This window comes from Solanum dulcamara, chromosome 7 (assembly GCF_947179165.1).
Source record: "Solanum dulcamara chromosome 7, daSolDulc1.2, whole genome shotgun sequence".
In the NCBI taxonomy this organism is placed as follows: Eukaryota; Viridiplantae; Streptophyta; class Magnoliopsida; order Solanales; family Solanaceae; genus Solanum; species Solanum dulcamara.
Genome location: NC_077243.1, coordinates 22,314,122 through 22,328,342, shown reverse-complemented (window position 1 = coordinate 22,328,342; position 14,221 = coordinate 22,314,122). Strand labels below are relative to the sequence as shown.

The following is a 14,221-nucleotide window of genomic DNA, read 5'->3' as shown; positions in this document are numbered from 1 at the left end:
AAAGAATGGAATTTTTTAGGGGCACTTGCTGGTCTTTTTCTACCGCTAATAATGGAGGTGAAAGGGGTCTGTTAAATTGAAGAAGAAGAACAACAACAAAAATATATATATATATTTATTAAGAAAAAGAGCTTCTATGCGCCTCAGAGAGTGGAAAACACGCGAGTTGCCAACTGTAAAAAAAGTGTCAAGATGACACATTCGACCCGTAATTGAGGTGTCTAAAATGAACATCTCCTGGTTTAGGTGTCTAAGTGAAAATTGGTGCCAACTTTAGGGGCCACCGATGGATTTGACCTTTTATTTTATCAGTATTGATAATTGATGATGGTATTATTTTCCAGAATCTAATGCATGCTGATGTTGCTCATGTTGAGGATGAAGTAATAATATATGTTCCCATATATCTCAACAACACATTCTCCACTTGTTCATCACCATTTGACAATTAATGACTTAATAATATATTGTATTTGCCATCTTTTTTTTTTTTGGTCAAACTTAAAGGCGCCCGTGCACAAAAGAAAATACGTGACTACTCATTGTTTTGCAATTACGGATATAACCATGGATTTGGTTCGATTTTTTTATTTATTAAACTAAATATAATGAATTTTAAAATTTATAAATGAAATTAATAACATTTGTTCTTTTTGGTTTCTTTTTTCAGTTTTCTGGTTTAATATGATTTTTTTGGAATTTTTTTCGATAAAATTTGTGTGAGACACAAATATTACGTTATTATTTTGTGAACCTCTTTTTATTCTGAATGAAGTTGTGAGGTTATTTCTCTTTAGATTTTGTACTTTCTTTTATATATTGGATTGATCATCTCCTCTTGTGTGAATAAGTCGATTGACGAACCACATTAAATTATTGTGTCTCTTTTGATATATTTTTTATTTGTCTTTTTACTCATAATTTTTCGAGATTTGTTTTGTTAACTTTCGCATGATCAAACCTGATTATTTTGATTCACAATATTAGAAAACATATAAATAATGCTTCTAAAAAATATATGGCTATAATTCTATGAAAACTTATTATATATCATAAAAATATGTGTTTAAACTTGAAATGAATGTTAATAAAAAAGAATTATGAAAAAGTTCAACAATAACTTGCAAGGAAGGTCCCAGATAGCAGTTCCTGATGAACTGCCCAGCTTGGCACGATAGCCTTTTTCAGTATAGCTAAAAAAAACATTTAGAAGTAATAGATTTTTTTTCATAAAAATATTTAGCGATAATTGAGTTAATGTTATTTCATTCAGAGTCGCTAAAGTCTTTACTGATATTTTTATAGAGTGTTGACTATAAATATTTATATTTTATTATTGCTGCTAAATATAATATAATAACAAGGCTACTTTTAAATAATTACCGCAAAATTCTTTATTTGTTATAGTGTTTGAAGATTGATCGATCTTTCTCATTTTTCCAGTCTGATCGGTTGAGCTCGTAATCAATTGCTCACATATCCATTTCATTCATTTTCAGTACGATCTCTATCATCATCTCTAGATTTATTCCCCTTACATTATAATAAATATTTTAAGGTATAATATATATAAAATTCCTACAAACATAATGTATTTGATTTGATTTTGGTTTGCCATTTTTGAATTAAAATCAAATCAAATCAATTATGATCGAATTTTCCTTTTCAACACCAAATTAGTCAAACTGAATTACTAGTCAATTTTTTTCTCTCGATTTGATTCAATTATCAATTTGATGTAGTTTGTCAATTTTCTTTGAACACCAGTATTATATTACACCATTTTCTCTTCTTCAAAATGATGAATGTTGGTTGCCCTTATCAGATCATGATGTTCAATTTGGATAGAATTGAAATCATTAACAGCCGAAATTGAGATGAAAATGAAGAAATCAAAGCTAGAGTTCATACGGTATACTGAGAAGTAAAAGAGAAAGGATAAGTAAGAAATAATCATTTTACCCTACATCTAATAATATATACTCGTCTCAATTTATGTTATTAAGATGGTAAGTATATATACAAGAGCTAAGTCCATCCCAATATATCATATATTCGATGTTGGACTCTCATATTATATTTTTTCTGCTCTAGAAGTTTACTCTTAGGTGTGCAAGGAGGTGTCGAGTCCAACAACGGTGCAAATGAGGAAAATTGATGATCTGTTTATATAATCTTAGAAAATCTTCTTATCATGCGCTAGATTTTGTGGCAGAGTTAGATCCAGAATTCATTTTATTAGCATAAATATAGCCGAATTCTTGAATTAGTTTATGGATTTTTTTTTGTGTGCTGAAAATGACAATTTTTTATATATTAACCACACGTTATAAAATATGATCCTTCTTCTTGGTATCTGATTTGAAAGGTAGAGAATTAGTAGTAATCATTTTTATAAAATTTTCTTTTCCACAGTTATTTCGTGACCTAATATTAACTTACCGTGATATACCTAAACTCAAAAATACAGAAACTAATATTTATTTATGCTAACAAGGCCTTGTCTAAGTAGCAAGGTTAACATCCCAAAAAAGAAACAGAAACAAAATTAATAGAGCAAAAATAAGGTCCATACTCAAAGTGCCTATGCATTTCTAGCAAACTAAATTTTAAATTTCTCTTTCTTGACAATTTTCAATGCATCTCCAAATAGTTTGAATTTTCAAATATATTATTCTCCCTGTTTCAATTTGTTTGTCTGTTTTTCCTTTTTAATCTGTTTCATAAAAAATATCTCTTTCTCTATTTGACGACTCTTTTATTTTAACTTATCACCTGACATGTTTAAAATAACAAAATTAAAAAAAAAACACATTTTGTTACATTTTAGATTCAATTTCTTTTAAATTTTCTTTAAATGAGTATTAAATCAAAATCAAATAATTAAATTAAAATTTATGGGAGTATGATTTTTCTGGTTCATGGATTTCATCTTGAGCGTTGAGGTGACATATGATTCAAAAATTGAGAGTCCAAGAATAACAGACATTAATTTCAGAAAGCTTTAAAAGAAAAAAAACATTGAAGACCTAACAACTCCCTTGACTTTTTAAAACAGAAAATGTGGCCAAAAAAAATAATTAAAAAAATAGACCTGAGTGGGCTCAGTGAATGTCCTTCACAATGATGTTATCAGTGAAACTAAAACCCGACAATAAAAGAAAAAGAAAATTATACAAGATGTGTTGAGTGTGAGCAGACCCCTCTTTAGAAGAAGAATGTGTAGTACAGAAAGTAAAAGTTAGAAATGAAATGATAGCACACAACTCATATATTGTTACAAGGAACATTGCTAAGTGGACAAAAAAAAAGTAATACTTGTGTTCGTGTTGTAGCCAAACATACTGGAAAATAAAAGTTACCTTTTTCCTGACTTATGTTAGACAATAATCTTCAAATTCAAACTGGAAACCAAAAGCCAAGTTAAACTTTAAGATATTGTATTGTATCGTAACAAATTCCCTCATATTAACATATTACTTTAAATATTATATTGTATTTTATCATACTATATTAAGACATATTACCAAATTCCCCCATATTAACATATTAACTTTAGATATTATATTGTGTTGTATTGTATCGTATTGTATTACAATAAATTCCCCCACTATTATAACATATTAACTTTTACATATAAATTTATTTTAAAATTTACAATTTGTTTGGATAGTTGTTACTTATTATTGTATTGTACAATATTGTTTTGATGAATACAATGTATAGATATAATGTATCGTTCTCCATCGTTACATAATGTCACACATTAATAATCTAAATGATAAAACTTACAAAAAAGTAGGGCTTGGGGTAAAAAATAAAATATGATCATTAAATAATAAGTAAAGATAAAATGAGAAGAAAATATAAAGGTAACGAGGCGATACACCAAATCGATTGTTATACAAAGTGAGTTTTTTCGGTGTTATCTAACGATAGATTTAAATGATATAATACAATAAAATTTAAGTAACAATAAAAATAAATATTATATTTAAACTAATAATATAATACGATACAATACCATACCATGAGTAAAACCAATATCCAAACAATATGCTAAGCAATCAAACTCTGAATTTATACTGAAAGTAGATCAATACACCCTACTTCTTATTTTATTTGGCTCATATTAACTAGACATTCCTTTTGAGAATAATTATAAGAGGAGTATTTTATTAAATCAATTTTATTAATTATTTTTTAAAAAATCTTAATTTAATTATTAAAATTTATATAGTCATTTAATAATAGAAATAGCATTAAAAAAATGATAAATTTCTTTTGATTTGCTAAATGAAGAAATAAAAGAAAACTATACTTTTACAATGCATAAGAAATGAGACTATGAGCCCGTTTGGATTGGCTTAAAAAAAGTAACTTTTATGTTTGAAGTGCTTTTAGAACTTTGAAGTGCTGAAAGTTATTTTTATAAATAAGCAGTTGAGTGTTTGGATAAAAGTGCTTATGATGTGAATTTTAGGGTTAAAAGAATAAAAAAAAGGTAGTTTGGGAATTTAGTTAAAATACAAGGGATATAAAAGTAATTTCCATGGTCAAAGAAAATGACTTTAAGCACTTTGAAAAAAAAAGTTAGGAATCCTAACTTTTCATTTTTGACTGACTTTAAGAACTTTATGGCTTAAAGTCAGCATTAGACAAACACGTCTAAAAGCTAAAAAGGGGCTTTAAATTGGTTTTGACCAACTTAAAGTCAATCCAAACGGGCTCTATATTTTATTTTTATTATACTTTATACTTAGAAAAAGAAAGAGTAATGAATACCACTCCCATTTGGATAGCAAGTGTACATCAACTTGAAAGAGACCAATTACCCTTTTGCTTAGGAATTTAAACCACGCTCTGTCATTGAATATAGGACTTTGCAGTGTTTTTATTCAATCAATATCACGTTTGCAATAAATTTTAAAATAATAATAAATAATAATTATAAATTAAAAATATATAAAATAATTTTATTAATAAAATAATATAAATATAAATTTTTTTATTCATTATTTTAATTTATAAAGATTTTCTATTATTGAAATGTCGTTAATTATGTATTTCTTAAAATAGAATGATATGGACATTCTTGAGATTTATTTGATTTTCATAAAAAGATTTTGTGATTTTTTAAAAGATATTTAATTCTTAAAAAGAGTTCAATCAGAATTAATCTGATATATGAAACTTTCAAGATCCCTTTTAAAAGGAATATATTACATTTTATATAAACACGAGCTCTTAAATTAAATCGGTCAACTAGAATTTCACAAAATTTCGATACCTATACATACTATATCCCCTCCCACAAATACAAAGCTATTTATATATAAATATACTTTTTAATTTTTCATTTGGTGTCGAAGTTTATATTAAAATTTTAACTAAATTCGAATTACAAAATACCTAATTTATTTGAGAACAACTTCTTTAATATTTTTTTTTTTAAAGAATTCTAGTTAATGGGTAAAGCATTTCACCACTATATTCATTGTAGTGATGTCTCTTAACTTTTTGTTATTAGACTATTTCTCAACATCCCACGAGCCTCAAACCACTTTGCTTTTATCTTCTTCTCTGCAACCTTCATTCTCCAATTATTTTTCCTTCTTCTAATCCTCTCTGTTCTTTTTCTCCCAACTCTTTCTCATTAAACCCATCAATTTCTTTACTACTCTTTACTCAAAACCCAGAACCCAATCTACATTATTCATTCATTCTCCAATTCTAAAGAACACAGTCATGGCGCTGGAAACATGGTTGATTAAGGTGAAAAAGACAATAGCCCACAGCTTCGTTACAGTAAGATCAACCGGTGCACCACGTGCAAAGACGGCGTCGATCAAGAAATCCAGCGTTGGGGTTTTGGCGTTTGAGATCTCTGGCCTTATGTCAAAACTCCTCCATTTATGGCAATTTTTGTCTGACAAAAATATGATAAGAATTCGCAATGAGTCAATTTGCCTAGAAGGTGTTCGTAAAATTATCTCAAACGATGATGCCTTTCTTTTAGGCCTTGCTTGTGCAGAAATTGTAGAGAATCTAAGGCTGGTTGCGAAATCTTTATCAAGAATCAGCAAGAAATGTGAAGATGCACATCTTAGAAGCTTTGATCGATTCTTCACTGAATTCGCAAACACGGGTCGTGATCCTTACAATTGGGTTCTCAGTTTGAAGGATATGGAGTTAAAAATCAAGAAAATGGATCAGTATGTCACCACAACTGCACTGCTTCATCGACAAATCGATGAGCTTTCAGTACTTGAGAATAGTTTAAAGAAAGTTTCGAATTCGAATTTCAAAGATTCTGAAATTTCAATCAAAGAACAGAAGATACTTGAGCTGCGACAGAAGTATCTGTGGCAGAAACAAGAAGTTAAGTATCTAAAAGACAGATCTTTATGGTGTCGTAGCTTTGATACAGTTACATCATTGTTGGCTCGATCTATTTTCACTACACTAGCAAGGATAAAGCTTGTTTTTGGTATCAATCATGGATATCCAAATTCACTCCCACGTAGTCTCTCTGCTTCTGCTACTGTTTATCCTTCAGAAAACCATAACACATTCAATTTCGTCTCTGGTCCATTGGTGAATAATCCCCCTATACTGAAAGTCTCAGATCACGAATTTTTCGAGTCAAATACTAAGGTACTTAAACCACCTTCGAGTACTTTAGGTGCAGCTGCACTTGCACTACATTATGCTAATTTGATCATTGTTATGGAAAAAATGATAAGATCACCACAACTAGTCGGGGTTGAAGCTAGAGATGATTTATACTCCATGTTACCAAATAGCGTTAGATCATCATTAAGATCAAGACTAAAAGGAGTTGGATTTTCGGCTAGTGATCCAGTTCTTGCTGGTGAATGGAAAGATGCCCTGCAGAAGATTTTAGGATGGTTGTCTCCTTTGGCACACAATATGATCAAATGGCAAAGTGAAAGGAGTTTTGAACAACAAAACTTAATTCCAAAAACTAATGTCCTCTTGCTGCAGACTTTGTATTTTGCAAATCAAGAAAAGACTGAAGCTGCCATAACTGAGCTGTTAGTTGGTTTAAACTATATTTGGAGGTTTGAAAGGGAAATGAATGCTAAGGCCTTGTTTGAGTGTACCAACTTCAACAACTTCTTGAATCTGAAGCATTCAAGTAATTAGTCTTTTCTTGTTTGTTCCTAAGTTTTTTCTTCTTCTTTGTTTTAATTAATAGATATATAATTTGAAGGATTGTTAGATGTAAACTCCTTTAAAGATCTGTGAAGGGGGTCTGTTTTGTTTTAACCAAAATCTGTATATTGTATCATATTACTATAAGATTGAGTCAAAATTTCCTAGCCCATCGAGATTTGAGTTTTTGTATGAATAATTTTGAATTTTGCAGGCATGTGAACATATTCTTGTAGCTGCTATTATTGTGGTATCACATGGAATCCAGTTTGATTTAGGTCCAAGATTACAAATCCGAGAAAATATTGTTTACTTACATTATAATTAAAGAATACTAGAAGATAACCAGAAAGAAGTTGGTTGATGATATGATTGGTAATTGACTATAAGTGGTCCCTTATTTATGGTGAGTAGGATGATTAAACAACAAATTCCTACTTTGGATCCTCCATGTGTCATATGATCTTTTTTAGGGGTCAAATTGTGATTACATTAAATTCTTCTAACCCCACCCACCTTCCGAAAGAAATTGAGTTTAACTTCTAACAATAAGTATGTAAATTCCTTTTTACACTGCTCCCTCCGGGACCACTTTACTTGTCATTCTTACGGAAGATTCATAATATTTATCATTATAAAAAATCAACACATAATTAGTTGTTTATTTTCATTTCTATTCTTAGTCATAAATATGGAAAAATACATTATGGTGCAAAAGAAAGAAATATTATAAATTGATAGAAGTAATAAATAAGGATGATTTAGTCAATTTACTCGGGTGAAATGGACCGGAGGAAGTATTAGATTGCCTAAAATATAATTACTTCATAATAAGTGACATTAATTACGTGAAAAATAAGACAGACAACCTGCTATAACAAATTAGATTAGGCTGATTGCAAGAAAATTCTTTACACTATGGATGCATAGGTGTTAAATCCAAAGGGAGCAATGAGTGCTCTAATGGAGTTCAATGAGAAAGGGGGATAAGTGAAGTGCATGCATGAAAACTGGGACAAGAGTTTGGCATATCCTGTGTACAAGGGTAGGCCATTGTTGTATTTCACTCTGTCCAAATGCATATGCACAAAAAAGAGTTGAAATATGGGGCCTTGGAAAATTTATTACCTGGAAAACATAGAAACAAGCAACTTGTGATTTGCATATATTGTTGGGGAGAGGAGATTGATCATAATAAAACTTAAAGCCATTGCCTTGTTATAGTGGGTGACCCCACTTATTGAATTGCCTAGTATTTTTATTTAGGTTTTAATGCATCACCTTATGAGTTGGTGGATCAAAATATTCAACATCACATAGTTGTGATATTGCATTTTGATATTGTGACATCCACCTTCTCATCTCTCCATTAATTTATGTCTTTTTCTAAATTTCTCCACTGATTCCTTTCTGTTGTGCTTTCACAATCTTTACCTGATGACATAAGCCAAGCTGATGATGTGGTATGATTTACTTTTGAAGTATATCCACACTATATCTGGTTAAATTGACAATGTAAAAATACTTTACACAATAAACTATTTCGTGTTTAATGTTGCACTTTGTAGATGGCTAAAAAGTTATAAAACATGGTGACTGTTTTCGCCGTGTATGTAGCCAAAAAACAAGAAGAGAAACTAGAATTAATTTTTTGAGTGTGAATTCATCCTACACTCCTATCTAACTGACAATTTGTGATATGATTTACTGTTGAAGTATATTCATACTAGATCTTGTTAAGTTATATACATCGATAATGTGAAAATACTTTACACATAAACTATTTGGGGTTTAATGTTGCACTTTGTAGATTGTTGCACTCTGTAGATGGCTAAAAAGTTGTAAAATATGGTGACTTTTTTCTCCGTGTACGTAGCCAAAAAACAAGAAGCGAAACTGGAATCAATTTTTCAAATGTGGATTCGTCCTGAACTTTCACCTTATTGGTTGGTTATCTAAATTTTCACCTTGTTGGTAAGGATTTGATTTCCACTTTGTAATTCCTAACCCCAATTTTCTTCTGCTCCACCACTCCCCCAACAAAAAAATGAAAATTATGATTAAATACAGATTTGGGCAGCGCTAGTGTATCAATCTGGAATATAAGTCCAGTAGTGGGATCTCCATCACAAACGTCGGGCATCTTTAGTAGTGAAATTTTTGCGGGTTCTCTCTTTGGGATAGTTATTTAGTAAATAATCTGTTTTTATATAATTTGTAGACCTTTTAGATTATGATTTAAAAAATTTATTTTTAAGTAAACTGATAATTGTATAAGAAAACGGTAAATCATGATCTAAAATCTAATAGAAACGAATAAGTCAAAGAATCTTGAACAACCAAAGGTGCAAGTTTACACTATTTAGTAGTGCTATTAATCAAAACAACTGACATGACTAGGCTAAAAGGTAAACTGGAAAAACCCAAATACAAAAACTTGGTACATAACTAGCAACAATAGCTATTAAGCAACAACAACATCTTAAATCCTATTCTCAAGTTTATCAGCTTTGCAAAGAGGATTTTCTTTGGCCAAAGCCGCACGCCCTATCGACTTGAAATCAAATACGCATGCATGTTCCTCTGGATATCTATGGCTCCTGCAAAATATTTTACCGCACTTACAATTGAACCCTATTAATCCCACCTTCTTCATGCAACTCATGCATCTTTGTGGTTTCTGCATCTTCATCGTCGAATCATCTTTTTCAGTTGTAACAGTAAGAGAAGATATTTTTTCGGATAAAACTAATGCATCCTTTGCAACTTCTTCTTTCAGAAAAGCTTTGTAACACTGGGAACAAAGGTTGTGATTGGTTGGGTTTCCATAGTAACCACAACGCCTTGCGCATAAAATTGGGGATATTACTTTGTCACAAGAAGTCATTTTTTCCCTTTGAATGGAAAAAATAATTCTGTCAATTTTGCACTTTACAGAATCTTTGATTAAATGTTATTTTCTGACTTAGTAGTGGTAGTGATGAGTTTATAATGCTGTACTTGGTGTTATTATATATAGGAGAGGAAGCTTGTTATAATATTCCTAATAAAGATCAAATTAGGACTTACCTAATACATTATCCTTCTCCGTATTCCGCTTTTGTTTTGGTTTGGGAGTGTTAATGTATTTGGAAATCCTTCCCATGCACAATTTATGATGGAAAATTGAGTACAACGCTTAGTGGGTTACATCCTAACCCAACTTTGTATATTAGGCCCTGCCCAAATATTTTTCTATGGGCTTCTTAATTACTTAATTGGGAAACTTACATAAATATACACTATTAAGAAAATATTTACCATCTATAGCAATTTAAAAAATAAATTCAGTGAACACTTATAATACAGTTTTAATACATATTGCAGAGAACTAATTATAAAACATATATAATACAAGTTTTATAGATGGATAATACATTTATCATATACTTTAATAGATTTATAATACATTATGTCAGTTTCTTACTACACAAACATAATATATATTTTAAAACACTTATAATATATTTATATTGTATGCATAATTCACTTTTAATACAAGTGTAGATTTATCATAGTATTGCTATGTATTGCTATAAATGGTAATAAATAAAAAATATCGCTAAAATCAGTAATTAATTTTTAAAAAGCACTCAACCAAGTAATTTTTCCTACTTAATTGTACATGTGAGAAAAAAAGAAGGCAAATTTTTTCAATTAAAAATAATCACATGTATATGTAATACTAGTGTCTGTGAACGTGCTTTGCACATTACTCCCTATCAATTATCATACAAAAAAGTCTGCTGACTATTTCGGAGACCCATCCTGACATCCGACTCGGAACTCGACCCCGACATCCGACCTCGACACCCGACACCTGAATCGAAAATCTACTTTTGAACAAAGACTTGACTCATTTTCCGATCCAACACTTGTTTCAGGACTCGACCTGAGACCCAACTTTTGACTCGAGATTCGATTCAGATATTCGACTTTGGACCTTACTCGAAACTCGACCTTGACATCCGACCTCGACACCTGAAATCGAACACTTATTCAGGGCTGCACTTCTGACACCAACTCCCGACCTAGGACCCGATATGAATTTCGAATCGGGACCTGACTTCTGACCTTAGATTCGATCCTGCACCCGACCTTCAAACCGGGATCTGGCCCCACCCAACCCTAATATCCGACACTAGACCTAACCCGAATTTTGACTCCTAACCTGACCCAACTTCTGACTCAAGATCTGACCCCGACATCAAACTCAGGATCTGACTTGCGAATCGAAATTTGACCTCGAATTTGACCTAAGACCCGATCCTGACATTCGACATAGGAACAGAATCCAACTTTTGATTGAGACCCAACTTCCGAATCAGGACCCGACCGCGAGATCTGACTTTCGAATCAGGATCTGAGTGCGACACTCGACCCCGATGATCGATTAAGGACCCACTATAATACTTGACCTGAGACTTGACCTCAACTCTCAATCTGAAATCCGACTCCGACACCCGACATAAAATTCCACCCTGACACCTAATCTGGAATCCAACCCCGACACCCCAGAATTTTACCTCAATTTCTAACTCGGGATCTGACACTCAAATTGAGATCCAACCGCGGGATTAAGGAGTAATGACGGAAGGTTGTATCTCATTGAATTGGTGATTGAACATTGCCTTTATTGAAAGACTCTATAATAAATAAAATTATCATTTACTTTTTTTCTACAATAGACAAAATTATCATTTATTATTTTCTTTAAATAATTATTATTTAATTATTATGCAAATATGTAGGACTTTAAAATTAATTAAAGTTATAACTATTAAGTATTTACTCCTCAGGGATATAAAAGTCGTTCAATATTTAATGAATATTTTGGTCAACTAATATTATTAAACATGTAGAAATTTTCTACTCATAGTTTACTTGAAATAGATTTAATGTTAAGCTCCTAGTATTAATAGGATAATCTGTATCTTACAATAAACTTAGTCCTAATAGAAATATGTTTTGTTTAGTCCTAGTACAAAATTACATTTATACCTATTAGTAATTTTTTAGATGGAGGAGAATTTAACTTAAAGGGGCAAATAAGTAAATGAACTTTTAGTGAATATTTTGATCAATCAATATTTATATTCGTGCTTTTATAATAATATAGATATCGATATTGTATAATGGGAAAATGACTCATATACTCCTCAGCTTTGCTATTTATGGTTGATATACCCATCGTTTTGAAAGTGACTCATATATACCCCTATTATTATACAAATAGCTCACATATGTGTGAAAAAGATTAAATATATCCTTGAACTTTGCTAGAATGATCATATATACCCCTACATGGATCTTTTGAAAATTAAAATCAAAAGAATTAATTTAAAATTATTTTTTTCACTTCCGTTAGATGAAGGGTATATGTGTACCCTTTTGTAATGGTAGGGGTATATGTGAGCACTTTTGTAATGGTAAGAATATATATGAGTTACTTTTATAACAAGGGGTATATCACCTCTAAATGGCAAAGTTGAAGGGTATATTATATTCTTTTTCCTTGTATAAATAGTTATATAATATATATTTAATATATCAATATTGTATAAATAATGTATATATTATTACTATGTATAAGAAATTTATATACATCCATATATGTTGTTATACAATATTTATACATTGTAGTAATTCAGCTTCCTCTCTAGCTGAATCCCCCCCCCTCAATCCCCGGGAGTTCAACTCTCCTCTAAACAATCCCAAATTTTAGATCTTTTCTCGATGTTTCAATTATTTTGAGATTGTAACATCCCCTAAAAACGTTGTCTACGATGTTTCAATTCTTGCCTAAAAATAATACAGCCTCTATATTTTGGGCATAACTTTTAATAGAGTTGTCCAAATTGGGTGATTCAAATTTCTGAGTAACCACAAGATCATTACCTACAACTTTTGTGAAGACCATATTTTAAGTTTCGAAGGTTAAGTAGGTCAAATAAATTAATTGTTGTAAGACAGAATGCTGTGACGGAAAGGAGTGTTTATAGAAGAAAAATCATCTCACTGTAGGTTTATCCAAATTGGTTGATTCTTGAACGATATGAAACTAGACTTCTATATCTACAATTCTTATGAGACACCAAATCCTAATAAGGAATTTATCTTATTCAAACGCAGCTCCGAAAAAGAATATTCTGTTAAAAAGAACTTATCTCACCTACAATGGAAAGATCTAGATACATTTGACATCACTCATGACATAAATTGTCCTCCATTTAACATCATCCATGACATCAATATATTCCATTAAATTTTTAGATTTTTCTTTATAATTATTTTATTTATTGTTAGGTCCCTCTTTCCCACCTATAAATACCCACCTTATTTCCTCATTTTATTCATCAAACTTTCTCAAGCAAGTCTTTTCTCTATACACTTCTTTACACATTTTCAAATATAGTTTTAGTTCTTAGTAGTGAAGAAATACTATTCCGGTGATTCATATACTCCGGGTAGTACACAAAACGTTCCGGCGGGGAGAAAAGTTAGGACTCAAGAGTGTTCATTAAGTCTTTCGGTACCGACTAAAGCTTCGGATTCCAGGTATGTAAGGCTTCAATGAGAGTATTCCTTCCACTCTCATGTCTAAATTATTTTGATTATATGAGAAATTATATTTATTTTCTTTAAGCTCTACTTTAAGTTATGTGGTATTTATCCATGGGTTCTTCCACCCATGTAGTCCAAAAACTCTTTCAATTAAGTATCTTGATTTCAAATAATATTTTCTTATGGTAATTCTTATTTTTACTTAATAGTATGAATCATGGTTAAACTAATTATTATTGGTCTACTTAGATGCAACATAATTTCATATGTATGAATTGATGGTTTGCAAGTAATTCCTCTATTTATCTATTTAAAGGCTCTTGAAATTCATAGTGGGTTGTTTAAAGCATGATTTTTAATTAATGGATTTCAAAGTATTTATGTATATTTATTTACATACATGTTTGCAAGTTGAAGTGATTTGAACCCATCTAGTTTT

The 14,221-nt window shown here is 30.6% G+C and overlaps 2 protein-coding genes across 2 annotated transcripts; one reads left to right on the top strand and one right to left on the bottom strand.

Annotated features, from left to right (window-relative positions):
- The first annotated feature begins 5,520 nt into the window (after positions 1-5,520).
- On the top strand, positions 5,521-7,349 carry LOC129894396 (protein PSK SIMULATOR 1). The gene has a single exon (XM_055970070.1). It carries the CDS (start codon positions 5,749-5,751, stop codon positions 7,168-7,170), a length of 1,422 nt encoding a protein of 473 aa, XP_055826045.1. The 5' UTR covers positions 5,521-5,748; the 3' UTR covers positions 7,171-7,349.
- A 2,312-nt stretch (positions 7,350-9,661) lies between these two features.
- LOC129894607 (zinc finger A20 and AN1 domain-containing stress-associated protein 7-like) lies at positions 9,662-10,066 on the bottom strand. Its single transcript, XM_055970298.1, has one exon. It carries the CDS (start codon positions 10,064-10,066, stop codon positions 9,662-9,664), a length of 405 nt encoding a protein of 134 aa, XP_055826273.1.
- Positions 10,067-14,221: the final 4,155 nt, after the last annotated feature.

Coding starts and splice junctions, on each gene's coding strand:
- LOC129894396 (XM_055970070.1), top strand. CDS start 5,749: ATGGCGCTGGAAACATGGTTGATTAAGGTGAAAAAGACAATAGCCCAC.
- LOC129894607 (XM_055970298.1), bottom strand. CDS start 10,066: ATGACTTCTTGTGACAAAGTAATATCCCCAATTTTATGCGCAAGGCGT.